General features: G+C 44.6%; 1 protein-coding gene across 1 annotated transcript; it reads left to right on the top strand.

The window, feature by feature from the left end:
* The first annotated feature begins 12,956 nt into the window (after nt 1-12,956).
* Nucleotides 12,957-15,920, top strand: LOC138080740 (uncharacterized). The gene is given in 3 exon segments (XM_068973605.1): nt 12,957-13,466; nt 13,468-15,879; nt 15,882-15,920. Coding segments are annotated over 3 exon segments (2,961 nt in total).
* The last annotated feature ends 4,704 nt before the right edge of the window (nt 15,921-20,624 follow it).

The raw sequence follows: 20,624 nt of genomic DNA, 5'->3' as shown, positions 1-20,624 counted from the left end.
AGCCTATGGTGTGACCCCAGGGCTGCAGGTAGCCTGGGTTTGAACTGGAAGGGAGACTCCTGGGGGTGGTTAGGTTTAAAATCCTGGGGTGAGAGACAGCAAGGACACTGTGAAGTCAGTATGGGGCTGTGCAGGGTAGTTGGTTGCAGATGTGCACCCCTTCCCAGCCTGCCCAGGTTTCCAGGCCCAGAAACTCCTGGTTGAAGCTTGTTCCTCATGTCTCCTGCAGACACTTGGGGAGGTTCCCTGACAAAGGCAGCTTTCATCAGGTCTCTCAAGATATCCCAGGGGAGATGTACAAAGAAACACCTACTGCAGCCCAACAGCTGTGGAGGGAAAAGCCTGCTCCCACTATGTCCTCCATGCCTCCTCTGCCCAAACGGCCTCTACCTCGAGCCTCCAGCTCTTCTCCAGGCTTAGTCCCCTCCTTAGTTTCCGTTCACTCAGATTCATCCCTGAGTGCCTCTCCAACACCAGAGCCTGTCCTTCTGCTGGACAGTCTTCCACCCACTTGCTCTCTCTCCTTCCCCTCGTCATCTTGATGAAGGTACCTGCCTTCCACCTCAGCACCATTAGGCTCCCTGCTGAGTCTCACTCAGGGCGACTCCATGGCACTAACACTGGGCACTATCCCACAAAGTTCATCCCCGTGCTCCCCTTGGAGACCAGCCATCTTAGGGCTTGTCCATTCAAGTTATCCCCTTTCAACCCTGTCTTGGTGGCAGGGGGCTGCCAAAGAATTGAGCTTCTCCACCCTGACACACTTGGGGTCCACAAAAGAATAGCTTTCCACACGCTCACCAGAGGCATTATTTTGGTGAGACCCCAGAAACAGACAGGTAGAGGCAGGTACCCTCTTTTGTCAATGCAGATGTCCAGAAGCTGCTGGAGATACGAATCACCAAGAGAGTGGAACTTAAGATTTGGAAGGAGTAAGAAAAGGAGGAGGAGGCAGGCCACCATCTGACTTCACTGGGGAAGAGAATTAAGTCGCTGCGTGACAAGCAGCATACCTTGGGTCACCAACATTTCTGGAGCATAAAAGGCAAACCAGAACAGCAGCTTGGTCCCAGAAAGCTCCGATATCCTAACACTTTGAGGGACCATTTACAGAAGACATGCAGGTAGCACTTCTGGGTCTCCCCTTTCTGCAGAGTGTGTCTCTGGTGGCTACTGACACAGTACCTGGGTCCCCTCTAGAGTTACACCCTATCTTATTCAATGAATGCTCTAAGGCTGAACAATTCCAAATTCAAACTAAATTAATTTCACAACTGCCATTGGTCCAGTCCTTGATCCACTCTGTACCCCAGGCTTAGCCTCAGTCCTTGACTGCAATCATGTCCCAGTTGCAGCCATCACCTCTGAGTCACATTTAGACCCAGGCCAGACCCCTACCCTTAATTCCAAACATGCCCCAGATTCAACCACCACCACAAGCTCACATGAAGACTCAGGCTGGACTCTTGACTCCAATTCTTGACTCCATCCATGCCCCAGTGTCAACCACCAATTCAGGCTCAAGTAGAGACCCAGTTCCAATCAAAACACTATGGAGTTATGACTCCAACTGTAACTCACTTTCAACCACCACCTCCAGCTCATGTGGACACCCATACTCACCCCAACCCTTGACTCCAACCACAGCTCACTTTCAAACACCACCAACTCAGATTCACATGGGGACCCAGGCCCGAACCCAATCCTTGACTCCAAGCAAACCTCAGTCACAACCACAACCTCGGATTTACATGGGGACCCACTGCCCATCTCACACTCTTTCCCAATGGAACTATCTTCCTCTCAACTGAAGACTAGGTACAATGAAGTGTCTTGCCTTATATTCCAAAACAAGGCACAATCTTTGATCCTCAATGCAATTCAAGCCTACAATGTCTGTTTTTTAAAAAAGCAACTAGAAAGTGGGTGAACTTAACCCTCTTCAGTTAGAAAAATCTCAGCAAGTCTTTAGCCAGATCACCCCCAATCTTCCCCAGGAAAACAGGTCTTCCCAGGCAAGCAGATGTGTTTCCATTATTCCTGGGGATTTGATCAGCCCTGAGGTTCAGGAGAAACTGGAGTACCCTCTTTCCAAAAGGTTCATGCAACAAGAGAGTGGCATGCCCTGCAGAATCCACAGTCTCAGAAATTGATGCAGCCTCAGGGCGAATCCCCAAGGCCTTGGCAGACACTGGGCATGAAGAAACCCTCAAGACCTTCTGCAGGTCTAGGCAAAAGCAGCCAGGAAACACAGAAAATGATGTCCTGGTACCTAGCAAGGATCCCAGCAGGAAAACTCCTGAGCCAGGATGTAAGGCAGAGCATGGGGAGGATCCTAAAAGTTCTGTACATGACCTCAGCCAACCCTCCAGTGAAGGTTCCAAGTGCAAAGCATGAGTTAGAAAGAGAGTTGAGCCCAGGCAGGAAGCATCCAGAAGAAATCCTGGGGGTCCTTATAAACAGGAAGGCATAGCAGATCCATGAGTGTTAGACCCCTGTTAATGTCTGTTGTTCAAGGCTTTCTGCCAACCATTTCATAGACCTTCCTGGACTGTCAACTGCTCCTATGGGAACAGAAAATGCAGGTTGTTCTCAGGATTGGGAAGCTTCCATGTAGACTTCCTATGAGTCTCTTGTCCTCAGTCCTCATATTTAACAGGAGCTGGAAGCTCATATAATAAAGTTTCAGGTGAGGCACAGATGGATCCTTCTCCTCAGGTTCATATATAGCTTGAAGTTGAAAACTTTTCATCACATACACCTTCGAAGATCCACCTTGAAGACCACCAGTGACTCTGGGGACCACCCAAATACCAAGTTACAGAGGGCTCAGGAAATCATTCTCATCCCCATCCAGGAGAGAAAGTGATAACAATCCAGGCAGTGCCCACCCTGGAGAGTACCTGTCCTGCCCCCTACCCGGCAACTCAGAAAACCCAGGGGGCTCTGGGAGGAACCTCAACTGGAAATGTCCAGAAGCCCTCAGAAGCCCCTCTTACTGGAAAGGAGGATAAGCCACCTTCTCAGGCCCCCACATACAACTTTGTGGGCAGAATTTGGCACAGTGAATCTGTTGTGGAGGCTGACAAAGGCAGCTTGGAGCCCAGTCCACATCCAGCAATGGCCAGAAATGAGCCACAGGAGGAATCTGGGGATCGGGCCTCCCCAGAAACTTGCTCTAGTGTGACCGTCATGGACCTTGATGAATGTTCCCAATCTTCCAGAGAACAAGAGACTGTGGAGGGAGACCCTGCTTAGAAGGGTACTTTGAACCTGGTCTACTAATCAAATCCCAAATAATTAATTTTGACAGGAGATCATGGTCACCAAGGTCCCATAAAAATCCCTCCTTGAACACAAAGTCTGTTGCCAGAAATCCAGAAGATGTATACTTTGATGAACAGTTTCATAAGCTTAAGTTCCAAGGGTTCATAGACTGGCAGAAACAGGCTCAAGGCCAGGCCACTTGCCTGCTCCTTCAAGACTGTGCCACTGAGAGGCTTCTCAAAGACTCATTTAGATATATTCATTGCCACAAACACCTTGGTTTCTCAGGAATCTCTGTGTTGTTTTGAGACCTTGTCCAGTGGAGACACGGCCAATTCCTGCACATGTGATGTTACATCGAGTGGAGGGAGCAGCCAGGGACAGCAGGATGCCCTGAAAAGGCAGCCCCAGCCTAAGAGTCAGCACAGGAAGTTCATCTCCACTGATGCGAGACAGACTAATAGGAGGCCCAAATTACAACAGCATAAAAAGGGGTTGGTGGCACAGAAGTTCCACCAGGCCCACAGGATGAGCCACCCTGGCCAGAAAAAGGAATCAGCAGATTCCCTACAAAACCGTTAATCCTGAAGAAGGGACAGGTTTCTTCAGAAAACCACTTTAGAGAAAGGATTAAGCACTTTCTGCAGTGGATTTGCCCCTATGAAGGCAAAAGACTATAACAAGCCCTGCAACAGCAAGCCTGCAGCAGACACTGCTCAGAGCCAAGGAACTGTCAAAAGAAGTCTGATTACAGAGAGCAAGGCTGTTGAGGCTCAGGATCTCATGACATCTGTTGGACAGATCTAATAGAAGAAGATGGAGCTTCACCAGGGTAGTTTCACTGGTACAAAGCAGAACTGCAGGCCCCGTTAGGTCCAGCTTACTGCTACCATGGCTTTCTCAGAAATCAAGAGCAAAGGAGAGTGATGAAACAAACAGCCCACCATCAGCGAGCTACCCCTGTAGGCCACAGGTATCCTACCAAGAGTAAGTGGACCAGTCCCAGGAACAGCACATGGACCTTCCCACCCAGGGAGTCAGGTCCCCTTCTGGGCAGAGCCTGCCAGCATGGATCAAGAGTGACAAGTATCCCATACCATCCCCTCCACAGCCCAAGGCACTGTCTTCAGAAATACACCTCTTCTGGCCAATCAGAACATGCTTGTCACAGCTTTCCTGAAAGGAAAACACTTCTCAAAAAAAAATCCATACCATGCACATGAAAACGTTTTTTCTCATGTTAGAACATCCTCTGTGTGCTAAAACCTTCTTCCTACCACAAAATTAGTTTCCTGAAATAAATGTTATTTCTCATGAGAAATGGGGCTCTGTCTGCTTGAAGAAAGGAAATGGATAAGCGTCCCTTCTTCCCAGGTGTGTGCTTTGACTTCCATATGGGACGGGGTCATGGAAGGAAAGTGAACCCAAGAATGGATACTCAACCCATACCTCAATTCCCTCCCTGCACCTCAGTGTCCATAATACCAGCACAGTATTACAGAAACAAGCAACAGCATTCAGGATATGTCACGGTGAACTAAACCTAAAGACCTCTCCCTTCTCAGGGGAGAGGACAGCTCAGTCCTCCCCATCTCTCTCTCTACTTTGAACTTGTGAGGCTGTAGGGGAAGAGTTTGCAGAAGCTGAAATTCCACCCCCCTCAGGCTCAGAAAGTGTCAGAAACAAGTTCACTCATCAGAATAAGGAGGGGAATTTGGGGCAGTGCTGGCCCCGAGTACAGGGTGGGAGAAACCTCATTCCTGTGTCATGGTGGGATTAGATGATGCAGTCCTGGAAGCCCCTCTTCTTCCAGATGGAGCTGTAATGAGGTGCGCCAGGCCTGTCACCCTTTCTGTTTTTCTCATGCTCTGGAGCAAGGGTGAGAATGAGATCCACACACACTCAGCTCTGAGGGTTGCGGTGTGGAGCATGGAGGCCCCTGAGGGCTGGCCCACCCCTGCCTTGGAGAAGAGGACAGCTCATAGTACCCACCTCTGCCAGGAAATGGGTAGGGGTGTGTTTTTGTGTGCAGTCACCTCAGTGTCTGAGGGTGGGACACTGTGCCCCTAGTGTCAGATACAGGGAAAGGAGGGAGGGGGCAGAGGTGCCCATAGATGGTGCAGGGACCAAGGAGCCCCTGGTGTCCCACCAGCCTCTACAGGCCCAGAGGAAAGAAGTTACGGGGCCGTTGGCTCCTGGTGGCCCCACCCCAGAGTCTCCCCTCTACTCTAGCCTCCAGAACGCAGACAGAGGGAGGCCACCTGGACTCCCTGACAGAGGGCCAGGCTCTCAGAAGCAGCAGAGCCTCCAAGCAGGCAATCTTCACCGCTCCACAGTGTAGTTAGTCAGCTACCATAGGACTGGGAGCTCGGGATAGACTCGTGGTCTGTGACCTCTACCTATGCACGTGGCCCAAGGAGGCTCCCAGAGGACAGGTGAACTCAACAGGCCCAAGGGCTCTGCTACAGTCATCGCAAGTCTCACCTGTCATCAGCCTTGCTCAGCCCAGAGCCCAGACAGTGAGGAAGCCAGCAGACAGAATGTGTCACCCAGCAAGCTGGAAGCAACCTGTGGAGAAGGGTGCTGTCAGCTTTCTTCCCCAGGACCCATCTTCACAGGAAAGTGTTAGTCAGTCAGTTATGTCCACCTCTTTGAGATCCCATGGACTGTAGCCTGCAGGCTCCTCTGTCCATGTAATTTTCCAGATAAGAATATTGCAGTGGGTAGCCATGCCCTTCTCCAAGGGATCTTACTGACCCAGGTATCGAACCCAGGTCTCCTGAATTGCAGGCAGATTCTTTACCATCTGAGCCACCAGGGTGCCCTGAAAAGCAGGGAGACAAGAGCAATTCTCTAGGGCAATTTGGGGCTCTGTATCATACTCACTACAGCGGTGGAGAGACCAGCTCCAGGAGGGGCCTCTGATCCCAGTGACAGCTGGAATGGCCCTGCCCCATGCCTGTTACAACCCTCACATTTGGAACCAGGTCCAGGTCTGCATGGCGGCGTGCACAGGCCTGCATGTGCTGAGGTCTTTACCTGGAGCCAGGTCTTGCCTCTGAGCCCCATCCCCCAGGGTGGGCACAGCAGTGGGTGCTCAGACAGGGTCTAAGGGAGCAGCTAGAACCCAGGGCACAGAGTGGCCTCCAGAGCTCAGGATAGAGGAGGGCACAAAACAGAGACTCTGAGCCTGGGTGCTGCCTGGTCCTCTCAGAGGCATTGAGGGGTGAGTGCTGAGGTTGGGGGGCGCTGACCCTGAAGATACCTGTGAGGAAATGTGACGCAGAGGGACACCAACAAAGAGCAAGAAACCAGAAGGGGAAAATCCCTGTGCCCTTCTCTTGCTGAAAGAGGCAGAACAGCCAGCAATGGAGGTCCCCTCACTAAGAGACTCCACACAGAGACCCACACTGTCCCCACATGGGGACCTCCCACACATCCACTCTGAGAAATCTCACTCAAGCATCCCACAGAGACCTCGCTGTGAGACCTCCCATGCACACACCTCACAGGTGTTCTTTAGGATCTGAGTATCCACCCACTTGACAGGTCCTTCATGGTGGGTCAGATGTCAGTTAAGAAACTGGCAGCACAGAAGAAGGACCAGAGATGGTGCCCAGCACCTACCCCAAGTCCCAGAACTCCAAGATATCCAGATACTGTCAGCATTGCCCTAAATGGCATTCTCTGCTTGAGGAAATGCTCATGCCTTCTGTCCTTTGTAACCATTGCCTCTGAACAGAAGAGTCATGGTGTTCCACATGCAGACCTGCAAAAGTCTTTCCTCCACAGATCTTCCTTAGCTTGAGCTCTATCCCATGGCTTCAGTCCAGTTCAGTCACTCAGTCGTGTCTGACTCATTATGACCCCATGAACCGCAGCACACCAGGCCTCCCTGTCCATCACCAACTCCCGGAGTCCACCCAAACCCAGGTCCATCGAGTCAGTGATGCCATCCAACCATCTCATCCTCTGTCATCCCCTTCTCCTCCTGCCCTCAATCATTCCCAACATCAGGGTCTTTTCAAATGAGTCAGCTGTTCGCATCAGGTGGCCAAAGTATTGGAGTTTCAGCTTCAACATCAGTCCTTCCAAAGAACACCCAGGACTGATCTCCTTTAGGATGGACTGATTGGATCTCCTTGCAGTCCAAGGGACTCTCAAGAGTCTTCTCTAACATCACAATTCAAAAGCATCAATTCTTCGGCACTCAGCTTTCTTTATAGTCCAACTCTCACATCCATACATGACCACTGGAAAAATCACAGCCTTGACTAGATGGACCTTTCTTGGCAAAGTAATGTCTCTGCTTTTTAATATGCTATCTAGGATGGTCATAACTTTCCTTCCAAGGAGTAAGTCTCTTTGAACTTCATGGCGGCAGTCACCATCTGCAGTGGTTTGGGAGCCCCCCAAAATAAAGTCAGCCATTGTTTCCACTGTTTTCCCATCTATTTGCCATGAAGTGATGGGACTGGATGCAATGATCTTAGTTTTCCGATGGTTGAGCTTTAAGCCAACTTTTTCACTCTCCTCTTTCACTTTCATCAAGAGGCTCTTTAGTTCTTCTTCACTTTCTGCCATAAGGGTGGTGTCATCTGCATATCTGAGTTTATTGATATTTCTCCAGGCAATCTTGATTCCAGCTTGTGCTTCCTCCAACCCAGCGTTTCTCATGATGTACTTTGTATATAAGTTAAATAAGCAGGGTGACAGTATACAGCCTTGATGTACTCCTTTCCTGATGTGGAACCAGTCTGTTGTTCCATGTTCAGTTTGAACTGTTGCTTCCTGATCTGCATATGGGTTTCTCAAGAGGCAGGTCAGGTGGTCTGCTATTCCCATCTCTTTCAGAATTTTCCACAGTTTATTGTGATCAACACAATCAAAGACTTTGGCATAGTCAATAAATCAGAAATAGATGTTTTTCTAGAACTCTCTTACTTTTTCGATGATCCAGCGGATGTTGGCAATTTGATCTCTGGTTCCTCTGCCTTTCCTAAAACCAGCTTGATCATCTGGAAGTTCACGGTTCATGTATTGCTAAAGCCTGGCTTGGAGAATTTCAAGCATTACTTTACTAGTGTGTGAGATGAGTGCAATTGTGCGGTAGTTTGAGCATTCTTTGGCATTGCCTTTCTTTGGGATTGGAATGAAAACTGACTTTTCCAGTCCTGTGGCCACTGCTGAGTTTTCCAAATTTGCTGGCATATTGAGCACAGCACTTTCACAGCATCATCTTTCAGGATTTGAAATAGCTCAACTGGAATTCCATCACCTCCACTAGCTTTGTTCGTAGCGATGCACTCGACTTCACATTGCTTAGAGAATCACAAATTTTAAACATGAGTTAAATGCTGCCAACCTCCAATGAAAGCATCTTATTTGTCCCATTTATTCATCTTCCTGTCAGATGGTGCCAATATCATATATTTTTTCTTTTCTGGAGGATAAGATCTGAACTCATGATGCAGGTTTCTTTACTTTGGAAACAAGGTAAAGCACGGCAGCAAATGGGCTCTAGGAATAAAATTAACCAGCAACAAGGTGTGTGGAGTTTCACTCACCTCCCAGGGGGCCATGCAACTAACACAGCATTTTGTACATAACGGCTTGTGTCAGGCTTGGGTTTTAAGTTCAAAGGCAACAGCCTAAAATTATGTGTAGGTTTTCAAATGAATCATGTAACTGGCAATTGCTTTTTGGTCCCCTGCAAAAGAATACTTATTTTTTTCTCAAAATGTGGTAATGCCCTCAAATGATATTATGCATATTTCCAAAATATGATATAATCTTAATGTCCATGTAATATAGCTTAAACTTATTAACCATTTAAGAAGATTCAGTATTTAAATAATTCTTTTAAAATGTACAATTTCCAAGACTCAAATGGGCTCAATTTTATGTCCATTATAGGGCTAGAAAAGGATACATTGCCTCAAATACTGTGGAATCTTACAAAAGACATCATTTAATCTTGCTTGATATATACACATGGTCTAATAAAATGACCAGAAGGGACTTCACATCTGAATCAAAGAATGTTTACATAAATAATCAAAGTGTGCATTGACATACACAAGGTGTACAGCAATCATCAAAATCCTCACACTGTAAATCCAGCCCTTCCCAAAGGGGGACTTCTGTGATATCACAGACATAGTTGTCATTGCTCATATGTAACTAGTTTCCCTGCTTTGTTAAAATCGACTTAATGATAGCTGCCATGCACTTATCATTGTTAAGTCAGATTATCTGCATGATGACAATCTTTCCTCTAAAAGAAGCAGGGTTGATATGAGGGCTCTTATGACCTATTTATTTCCTTCAGGTGGCACTAGTCGTAAAGAACCCACCTGCCAATGCAGGAGACATAAGAGACATGGGTTCCATCCCGGGGTTGGGAAGATCCCCTGGAGGAAGGTATGGCAACCCACTCCAGTATTCTTGCCTTGAGAAACCCCATGAACAGAGGAGAATTTACACAAAAGTTCTTAGTGACCCAGATAAGCACAATGGTGTGGTCCTCACCTAGATTCAGACATCCTGCAGTGTGAAGTCAATTGGGCCTTAGATTCATTACTATGAACAAAACAGGTGGTGGTGATGGATTTTCAGCTGAGTAATTTAAAATCCTAAAAGATGATGCTGCTAATGTGCTGCACCCAGTATGCCAGCAAATTTGGAAAACACAGCAGTGGCCACAGGACTGGAAATGTCAGTTTTCATTCCAATCCCAAAGAAAGGCAATGCCAAAGAATGTTCAAATTACTGTACAATTGCACTATTTCACATGCCAGCAAAATATGTTCAAAATCCTGCAAGCTAGGCTTCAGCAGTACATGAACTGAGAACTTCCAGATGTACAAGCTGGAATTAGAAAAAGCAGAGGAACCAGATACCAAATTGCCAGTATCCATTGAATCAACAAAATGCAAGAGAATTCCACAAAAATATCTACTTTTGCTTCATTGACTACACTAAAGCCTTTGACTGTGTGGATCACAACAAACTGAGGAAAATTTGTAAAGATATGGGAATACCAGACCACCTTACTTGCCTCCTGAGTAACCTGCATGCAGGATAAGAAGAAAGAGTTAGAACTGGACATGGAACAACAGACGGGTCCAAATTGGGAAAGGTGTATGTCAAGGCTGTATATTGTCACCTTCCTTATTTAACATATATGCAGAGTACCTCAAAAGAAATGTTGGCCTGGATGACTCAAAGCTGGAATCAAGATTGCTTGGAAAATACCAATAACCTCAGATATGCAGATGACACCACTTTATGGCAGAAAGTAAAGAGGAACTAAAGAGCCTCATGATGAAAGTGAAAGAGGAGAGTGAAAAGCTGGCTTAAAACTCAACATTCAAAAACAAAGATCATGTCATCCAGTCCTATCACTTCATGACAAATAGGTGGGGGAGAAGTGAAGACAGTTCAGATTTCATTACTTGGGCCCAAAATCAATGCAAATGGTGACTGAAGCCATGAAATTAAAAGTTGCTTGCTCCTTGGAAGAAAAGTTATGACAAATCTAGAGAGTGTATTACAAAGCAGAGACATCACTTTGCTGACAAAGGCCCTTATAGTCAAAGCTATATTTCTTCCAGTAGTCACATATAGATGTGAGAGTTAGTCCATAAAGAAGGCTGAATGCTGAAGAATTAATGCTTTGAACTGTGGTGCTGGAAAAGACTCTTGAGAGTCCCTTGGAATGCAAGGAGATCAAACCAGTCAATCCTAAAAGAAATCAACCCTGAATATTCATTTGAAGGATTGCTGCTGAAGTTCTAATACTTTGGCCACCTACTTTGAAGAGCCAACCCTTTGGGAAACCCTGATGCTAAGAAAGATTGAGGGAAAGAGGAGAAGGGGGTGACAGAGGATGAGATGGTTGGATGGCATCACTGACTCAATGGACATGAGTTTGAGCAAACTCAGGGAGACAGTGAAGGACAGGGAGGCCTGGCATGCTGCAGTCCATGAAGTCACAAAGAATTAGACAGGATTTAGTGACTGAACAACAACAATCTCAGAAGATAATGTGTTTACAAAGAGGGCAGCTAAAGTTTGCTGAGTGTCCTTTTTATTACATGGAATCCCAGATGCTGTAAAAAGAGAGCTTCTAAACTAGCTGTCAATGGCCGCAGATTCTTCCCTCTTTCATTTGTATGATAGAATAACAGATCAATCAGTGTGAGCAAGGATGGCTTTAGAAATGGCTTGTAAGTCAGTTGTTGTTTCGGAAGCCTTTTATTAAGGTTGCTGTGCTGTGCTTAGTCGCTCAGTCATGCCTGACTCTGCCCTCATGGACTGCAGCTCACCACCTTTGTAGTACAGTTCTCCTGTGTCTCCTGGGATTCTTCAGGCAAGAATCCTGGAGTGGGTTGCCATGCCCTCCTCCAGGGGTTCTTCCCAACCCCTAAATATTATCCTAGGATTTTCCTATTTTGCTTGCTATATCCATTTGGTGACCTTCCCTGGTCCTGCCAACATGTGTACAAGCTGAGAAAGATCTAGCAGTTTGGAGTCAAGGCCATCACAATGACCCTTAGCTCTTCAAAAAATATTGCAGGCTCCTTCTTAGACTTCCCTGGTGGCTTAGATGGTAAAGTGTCTGCCTGCAATGCAGGAGACCCGGATTCGATCCCTGGGTTGGGAGGATCCCCTGAAGAAGGAAATGGCAACCCACTCCAGTACTCTTGCCTGGAAAGTCCCATGGACAGAGAAGCCTGGTAGGCTACAATCAATGGGGTCACAAAGAGTCGGACAAGACTGAGTGACTTCACTTTCACTTTTCACTTTCTTAGGTTTAAAGAACTCCTTGACTGGAGCTCTTTGTTCAGTTTGGCAAAGGAGTAAAGAACACCTGAGGGGGTTTGCCTGCAACCTCAGGTACAGTTATTTTAAATGATAATTGCTAAATATGCTCTTTAGATTAGAAAAGTAGTTCAGACAGAGAATTAGTAAAACATGAGTACTCAGGTGAAAAAAGACAAGATAGGGTGGGCAGTAGGATTTAAGTCTTTATAGTCTTTTGATTTAGGTACATTTTATCCTTTAATTTTTTATAAACTTATTTTTAATTGGAGGATAAATGCTTTACAATGTTGTGTTGGTTTCTGCAGTTTAACAACGTGAACTGCGGGGGACCGCCTGTAAAGGGTTAAGTCTTGGGAGCTGCTCGGCAGGTATGCAGAGCCTTAGGCATTGTTCCTAAGCTCCCTGTCCCGCCACCCTTGAAGAGTTTTTACAGCCCTTAAGGTCAGGGTGTCCTGCAACATGTCATAGAAGATAGATTACTTAGTATACTCTGTACACAATGGTAAGGGTCTAGTGATTGTATCCTGAGGTTAAAAAATAATCTTGTACATGTCTTAAGTCACGTACATTATCCTATAAATACTATAGCCTAATAAAGAAAGGCATCAGCCAATTGTGGTCTGATCCTCTCAACCCCATCTTTTGTCTCTCTCTTATTTTTCTTAGCGGGGACGCTCCGTTCTCTCCCTGTGCAGGTGCAACTCTTGCTTGTGCTGGCCGCGGCAGGTGGCGCCCAACGTGGGGCAGTTTGACAGTTTTCCTCGCCACTACTCTTATTAAGCTGAAAAGAGTGAGTATATAAGTATACAAGTGATTTAAATTAAGGAGGAGTAGTAAGGTATATAGTTGAGAGTATAAATATGGGACAGACGCATAGTCGTCAATTGTTTGCACATATGTTATCTGTAATGTTAAAACACCGGGGAATTACTATTTCCAAACCTAAATTAATCAATTTTCTTTCATTTATTGAGGAAGTTTGCCCTTGGTTCCCCAGAGAAGGCACAGTAAGTTTAGAGACGTGGAAGAAGGTAGGGGAACAAATTCGGACTCATTATACTTTACATGGCCCTGAAAAGGTTCCTGTAGAAACTTTATCCTTTTGGACACTAATTCGTGATTGCCTGGACTTTGATAATGATGAATTAAAACGTTTAGGAAATTTGTTAAAACAGGAAGAAAATCCTCTTCATGTTCCTGATTCGGAGCCCAAGTATGCTGTTCCCAAGGGAATTGAAGGTGACCCTCCGTTTTGTAACTTATCGCGTCCACCGGATAATGATGATTCACTTTCCTCCACAGATGAGGCGGAATTAGACGAAGAGGCTGCTAAATACCATCAAGAAGATTGGGGTTTTTTGGCACAACAAAAAGGGGGCGTCAACATCTAAAGATGATTTGGTTGAATGTTTAAAAAATCTCACTGTTGCTTTACAAAACTCAGGAATCAAGCTTCCTAGTAACAACTCCAAATCTCCTTCTGCTCCGCCTCTTCCCCCTGGCTATGCTCCTTCCGTAGTTGCTGGTCTCGATCCCCCTCCGGGGCCTCCTCCTCCGCCATCTGAAAATGTGTCTCCGCTACAAAAGGCATTGAGACAAGCACAACGACTTGGTGAGGTTGTCTCCGATTTTTCTCTTGCTTTTCCTGTCTTTGAACATAATAACCAGCGTTTCTATGAAGCGCTGCCTTTCAAGCAATTGAAAGAGTTAAAGATTGCTTGCTCACAATACGGTCCTACCGCTCCATTCACTGTTGCTATGATAGAAAGTTTGGGTACTCAGAATCTACCCCCAAATGATTGGAAACAAATAGCTAGAGCTTGTCTTTCGGGGGGAGATTATTTATTATGGAAATCTGAATATGTTGAACAGTGTGCTCGTATAGCCGATGTTAATCGGCAGCAAGGTATACAAACCTCCTATGAAATGTTGATTGGTGAAGGCGCTTTCCAGGCTACTAATACTCAACTTAATTTCTTACCTGGTGCATATGCACAAATATCAAATGCAGCCCGACAGGCATGGAAAAAACTCCCTAGCTCCAGTACTAAGACAGAAGATCTTTCAAAGGTCCGACAGGGACCTGATGAGCCTTATCAGGACTTCATGGCACGACTCTTAGATACTATAGGTAAGATAATGTCAGATGAAAAGGCTGGGATGGTATTAGCAAAACAATTGGCTTTTGAAAACGCTAACTCTGCCTGTCAAGCTGCTTTACGACCTTATAGAAAGAAGGCAGATCTGTCTGATTATATTCGTATTTGTGCTGACATTGGACCCTCCTATATGCAAGGCATTGCTATGGCAGCGACATTACAAGGAAAAAACATTAAAGAGGTACTTTTTCAGCAACAAGCCAATATCTCCTTTTATGGTCTTACTACGCAATATCCTATGTGCTTTTCTTATCAATTACAGCATCCTCACTGTATACAGGTGTCAGCTGATATATCCTATCCTCAAGTGACTATTTCTGGCATTGATGAAAAAACCGGAAAAAGATCGCACTGTGACGGAACTGGACCTCTCGACATTCCGTTTTGTGGCAAACATCTAAGCATCCGCATAGGAATAGACACTCCTCGGACTTTATGTCGAGCCCGGGTTGCGTCGGTGTACAACATCAACAATGCCAATACCACCTTTTTATGAGATTGGGCACCTGGAAGAAAACCTGATTTTCCTGAATATCGAGGACAGCATCCACCCATTCTCTCTGTAAACGCTGCTCACACATATCAAACAGAACTGTGGAAACTTTTGGCTGCTTTTTGTCATGGCAATAGTCTATATTTACAACCCAATATCAGTGGGAGTAAATATGGTAATGTAGGAGTTACGGGGTTTTTATATCCCCGAGCTTGTGTCCCTTACCCATTTATGTTGATACAAAGCCATGTGGAAATAGCATTGTCATTGAATATTTATCATTTAAATTGTTCTAATTGCATACTTACCAATTGCATAAGAGGTGTTGCAAAAGGAGAACAAGTTATAATAGTAAAACAACCTGCTTTTGTAATGTTACCAGTTGAAATAACTGAAGCTTGGTATGACGAGACTGCTTTAAAATTGCTACAACGCATTAACACGGCTCTTAACCGCACTAAAAAAAGTGTGAGCCTGATTGTTCTGGGTATAGTATCTTTAATCACCCTTATAGCAACTGCTGTTACTGCTTCTGTATCTCTGGCACAATCCATTCAAGCTGCTCATACTGTAGATTCCTTGTCATATAACGTTACTAAAGTAATGAGAACACAAGAAGATATAGATAGAAAAATAGAAGATAGATTATCAGCTTTATATGATGTGGTTAGAGTTCTAGGAGAACAAGTTCAGAGCATTAGCTTTCGCATGAAAATTCAATGTCATGCTAATTATAAATGGATTTGTGTTACAAAAAAGGCTTATAATGCATCTGACTTTCCATGGGATAAGGTGAAAAAACATCTACAAGGAATTTGGTTTAATACTAATGTTTCTCTAGACCTATTGCAATTACATAATGAAATTCTTAATATTAAAAATTCTCCTAAAGCTACTCTAAACATAGCTGATACTGTTGACAATTTTTTACAAAATTTATTTTCTAACTTCCCTAGCTTGCATTCACTGTGGCGAAGCATAATTGCTGTGGGCGCGGTTTTGATTGTTGTGCTTATCGTGATTTGTTTGGCTCCTTGTTTTATTTGTAGTATTGTTAAAAAATTCTTACACATGAAAATTCTGATACATAAAAACATGTTGCAACACCGACACCTTATGGAGCTTTTAAAAAAAAAAATAAAGAGAGGGGAGCTGCGGGGGACCGCCCGTAAAGGGTTAAGTCTTGGGAGCTGCTCGGCAGGTATGCAGAGCCTTAGGCATTTTTCCTAAGCTCCCTGTCCCGCCACCCTTGAAGAGTTTTTACAGCCCTTAAGGTCAGGGTGTCCTGCAACATGTCATAGAAGATAGATTACTTAGTATACTCTGTACACAATGGTAAGGGTCTAGTGATTGTATCCTGAGGTTAAAAAATAATCTTGTACATGTCTTAAGTCACGTACATTATCCTATAAATACTATAGCCTAATAAAGAAAGGCATCAGCCAATTGTGGTCTGATCCTCTCAACCCCATCTTTTGTCTCTCTCTTATTTTTCTTAGCGGGGACGCTCCGTTCTCTCCCTGTGCAGGTGCAACTCTTGCTTGTGCTGGCCGCGGCAGTGAACCAGCCATGAGAATATATATATTTATCCACCTCTTCTTGAACCTCCCTCCCACCCCAACTCATCCACTTCTCTAGGTTGTCAAGGAGCACCAGGTTGAACTTCCTGTGTTATATACCAACTTCTCACTAGCTAACTATTTTACATATGGTAATGCACATGTTTCAATGCATTCCTTAGCTTTTTGTACTGAGTACTTAAATGAAGCTATTTTGGAATCTTGAAACCTTCTGTAAGCTTTTACATGTCAATTAAAGTAGGCATCTCCTTCACTTTGTCCAATTTGGGATCCTGTGCTCTCTAGGATTTTCCTTAAATGAACAATCTTGTCTACCTGGAACACTCCCCACAATGACTACTATAATTCTAGATCAATATTAGTAAAAATTTGCCATCTTTCTAAATATCTATAGCCTCAAGGTCTATAGCTCTTCCATATAAAATATAAAATAAGCAGCTGTGCCAGAAGGTGACATGCTCAGTAGGATTAGGCTCCCATTTCTTTAGCTAGCCTTTGTCATCCCCAAACAAGACAAACAAACCTATGCCATAATACATCAACACTACCCGAGAGATGCTACTATGGCCTGGCCAAAATAAGGCTGGCGTGCACAATCACTAATTCTCAGAGAACCTTGTATTGGGTAAAATGATAAAACCAGCAAATCCCTAGAAATGGGGACTACAAACTGATTCCATGCAAAATGGAGACCTATAGCTGCCACCGACAGTTCTGAGCACAGAAGCTGGGCTGATACTGATTCCAAACACATGGGGAAGTAGAAACTACATCGTCAGCGGTTCCCAAATTGGGATCTAGCAAACAAAATTAGGGGCTAGGGTTTACCACTCAAAAATAGATTGGCAACAACCAAGAAATGTTACTGTGCACTGGAAATTTGATCTAATAGGTTATGGGTTTGGCCTCAGGCAGAATGATCTGCCAGCCAACCCAAACCTCCCTGAAAGGAAAGCCAATTAGATTAGGGGCACAAATGCAAAGAGAATGGAGTGCAAACCAAGAGGAGCTTACTAACAATCTCTGTGAATGGCAAGAAAAACAGTGAACTCAGAGGATGTGTGGGCACCACAGTTGTTTCTCCTTGTCTCTAAATGTCATCAGAAATTCCCTTGAGATCCCATCGCTGTCACCAGCACATTAAGAAAGAAAAATTTGTAAATTTGAAGTAAAAAGTAAATTTGAAGATTTACTTCAAATTTAAAATAAATGGACTCTAGAACTGATTCATGAAACCAGGCAGCACTTCATTTGGAAGACAGGGAGATGCTCCAAGGAGTTACACATCATGGAAGGCTTTTAAGGTAAGGAGGGCAGGACAACGGAATAAGTCATCAGCATGGGAAAAAGTGTAACTTCAGCAGAAGAAAGAAAACATTCAGGGGACAATGGCTTCTCTTTAGCTAAACTGAAGAATTTTCTATTAGCTGGGTTTGTGGCTGGCCAAAAGGGAAGTCTTCCTCCTCCAGCTGGAGTGGTGATGTGGCTGCACTTCTTGTTTGGGAATGCAAGGTTTATTTCTTCCTGTTGGGTAACTGAGGATGAATGACACGGCATGAGAGCTCCCTCTACAGACCTTCCAGACTCCAACTATAGTTACGGTTTGCTTTTCTTAATTTTCCACAGAATGTTTTGTTAGCAGGAGGATTCACAATAAGGGAGAAAAGGCCAGAAGACTCACCGTTAAGAGGGTTCAGAAATTCTTGGGTGAATCCATGGGAGGCAGGAGGTGGCTGTGGGGTCAGCTGATTTCCACACTGATCACATGGCTCCATCTGATGGCATTGCAGCTTCCTGTTGAAACAGTTCAGTTCAATTCAGTTCAGTCACTCAGTCATGTCCAACTCTTTTAGAACCCATGGACTGCAGCACGCCAGGCCTCCCTGTCCATCACCAAATCCAGGGGTTTACTCAAACTCATGTCCATTGAGTCAGTGATGCCATCCAACCTTCTCATCCTCTGTCATCCCCTTCTCCTCTTGCCTTCAATCTCTCCCAGCATCAGGGTCTTTTCAAATGAGTCAGTTCTTCACATCAGGTGGCCAAAGTATTGGAGTTTGACCTACAATATCAATCCTCCCAAAGAACACTCAGGACTGATTTCCTTTAGGATGGACTGGTTGGATCTCCTTGCAGTCCAAGGGACTCTCAAGAGTCTTCTCCAACACCACAGTTCAAAAGCATCAATTAGTCAGCATTCAGCTTTCTATATAGTCCGATTCTCACATCCATACATGACCACTGGAAAAAATATAGCCTTGACTAGACAGACCTTTGTGGGCAAAGTAACGTCTCTGCTTTTTAATATTTTGTCTATGTTGGTCATAACTTTTCTTCCAAGGAGCAAGCATCTTTTAAATCCATGGCTGCAGTCACCATCTGCAGTGACTTTGGAGTGCAAAAAAAAATACAGTCTGCCACTGTTTTCACTGTTTCCCCATCTATTTGCCATGAAGTGATGGGATCAGATGCCATGATCTTAGTTTTCTGAAGGTTGAGATTAAGCCAACTTTTTCACTCTCCGCTTTCACTTCCATCACTTTAGTTCTTCTTTGCTTATTGCCATAAGGGTGGTGTCATCTGCATATATGAGGTTATTGATATTTCTCCCAGCAATCTTGATTCCAGCTTGTGTTTCTTCCAGCCCAGCATTTCGCATAATGTACTCTGTACGTAAGTTAAATAAGCAGGGTGACAATATACAGCCTTGACGTACTCCTTTCCCGATTTGGAACCAGTCTGTTGTTTCATGTCCAATTCGAACTGTTGCTTCCTGACCTGCATACAGATTTCTCAAGTGGTCAGGTGGTCTGGTGTTCCCATCTCTTTGAAAATTTTCCACAGTTTGTGGTGATCCACACAGTCAATAAGCAGAAATATATGTTTTTCTGGAACTCTCTTGCTTTTTTGATAATCCAATGGATGTTTGCAATTTGATCTCTGGTTCCTCTGCCTTTTCTAAAACCAGCTTGAACATCTGGAAGTTCATGGTTCACATGCTGTTGAAGCCTGGCTTGGAGAATTTTGAGCATTACTTTGCTAGCATGTGAGATGAGTGCAATTGTGCAGTAGTTTGAACATTCTTTGGTACTGCCTTTCTTTGGGATTGGAATGAAAACTGACCTTTTCCAGTCATATGGCCACTGCTGACTTTTCCAAATTTGCTGGCATATTTAGTGCAGCCCTTTCACAGCATCATCTTTAGGACTTGAAATAGCTCAACTGGAATTTCATCACCTCCACTAGCTTTGTTCGTAGTGATGCTTCCTAAGGCCCACTTGATTTCACATTCCAGGATGTCTGGCTCTAGGTGAGTGATCATGCCATTGTGATTATCTTGGTCGTGAAGATCTTTTTTGTATAGTTCTTCTGTGTATTCTTGCCACCTCTTCTTAATATCCTCTGCTTCTGTTAGGTCCCCAACATTTCTGTTCTTTATTGAGCCCATCTTTGTATGAAATGTTCCCTTGGTATCTCTAACTTTCTTGAAGAGATCTCTAGTCTTTCCCATTCTGTTGTTTTCCTCTATTTCTTTGCATTGATCACTGAGGAAGGCTTTCTTATCTCTCCTTGCTATTCTTTGGAACTCTGCATTCAAATGGCTATATCTTTCCTTTTCTCCTTTGCTTTTCGCTTCTCTTCTTTTCACAGCTATTTGTAAGGCCTCCTCAGATAGCCATTTTGATTTTTTGCATTTCTTTTTCTTTCGATGATCTTGATCTCTGTCTCCTATACAATGCCACAAACCTCCATCCATACTTCATCAGGCACTCTGTCTATCAGATCTAATCCCTTAAATCTATTTCTCACGTCCACTGTATAATCATAAGGGATTTGATTCAGGTCATACCTGAATGGTCTAGTGGTTTTCCCTGCGTTCTTCAATTTAAGTCTGAATTTAAGACTCTACACATGGCCATCACCTGATAGACAATACTGAAATCAGATTGATTATATTATTTGCAGCCAAAGATGGAGAAGCTCTATACAGTCAGCAAAAACAAAACTGGGAGTTGACTGTGGCTCAGATCATGAGATCCTTATTGCCGAATTCCTGTTGAATAGTTTTTAAAAAAATGGGTCACTTCATCCTATAAAGGAAACATGAAACTGAGATGAGCTTCCACTGCTAGAAGAATCCTAAGCCTTCAGAAAAGAATGGAGAACATGTCTAAAGGATTTGAGAATGTCAGAACTGTATTTCCTCAGAGCGGGACTCCCCAGGCTCTCCAAATCTCAGTCCTTAATGCTCTCTCTGGAGAAGGCAATGGCGATCCACTCCAGTACTCTTGCCTC

The sequence above is a fragment of the Capricornis sumatraensis genome, chromosome 6, assembly GCF_032405125.1.
Source record: "Capricornis sumatraensis isolate serow.1 chromosome 6, serow.2, whole genome shotgun sequence".
In the NCBI taxonomy this organism is placed as follows: domain Eukaryota; kingdom Metazoa; phylum Chordata; class Mammalia; order Artiodactyla; family Bovidae; genus Capricornis; species Capricornis sumatraensis.
Note: the sequence above shows the minus strand (reverse complement) of the source record. Positions and strands in the feature narration are given on the sequence as shown.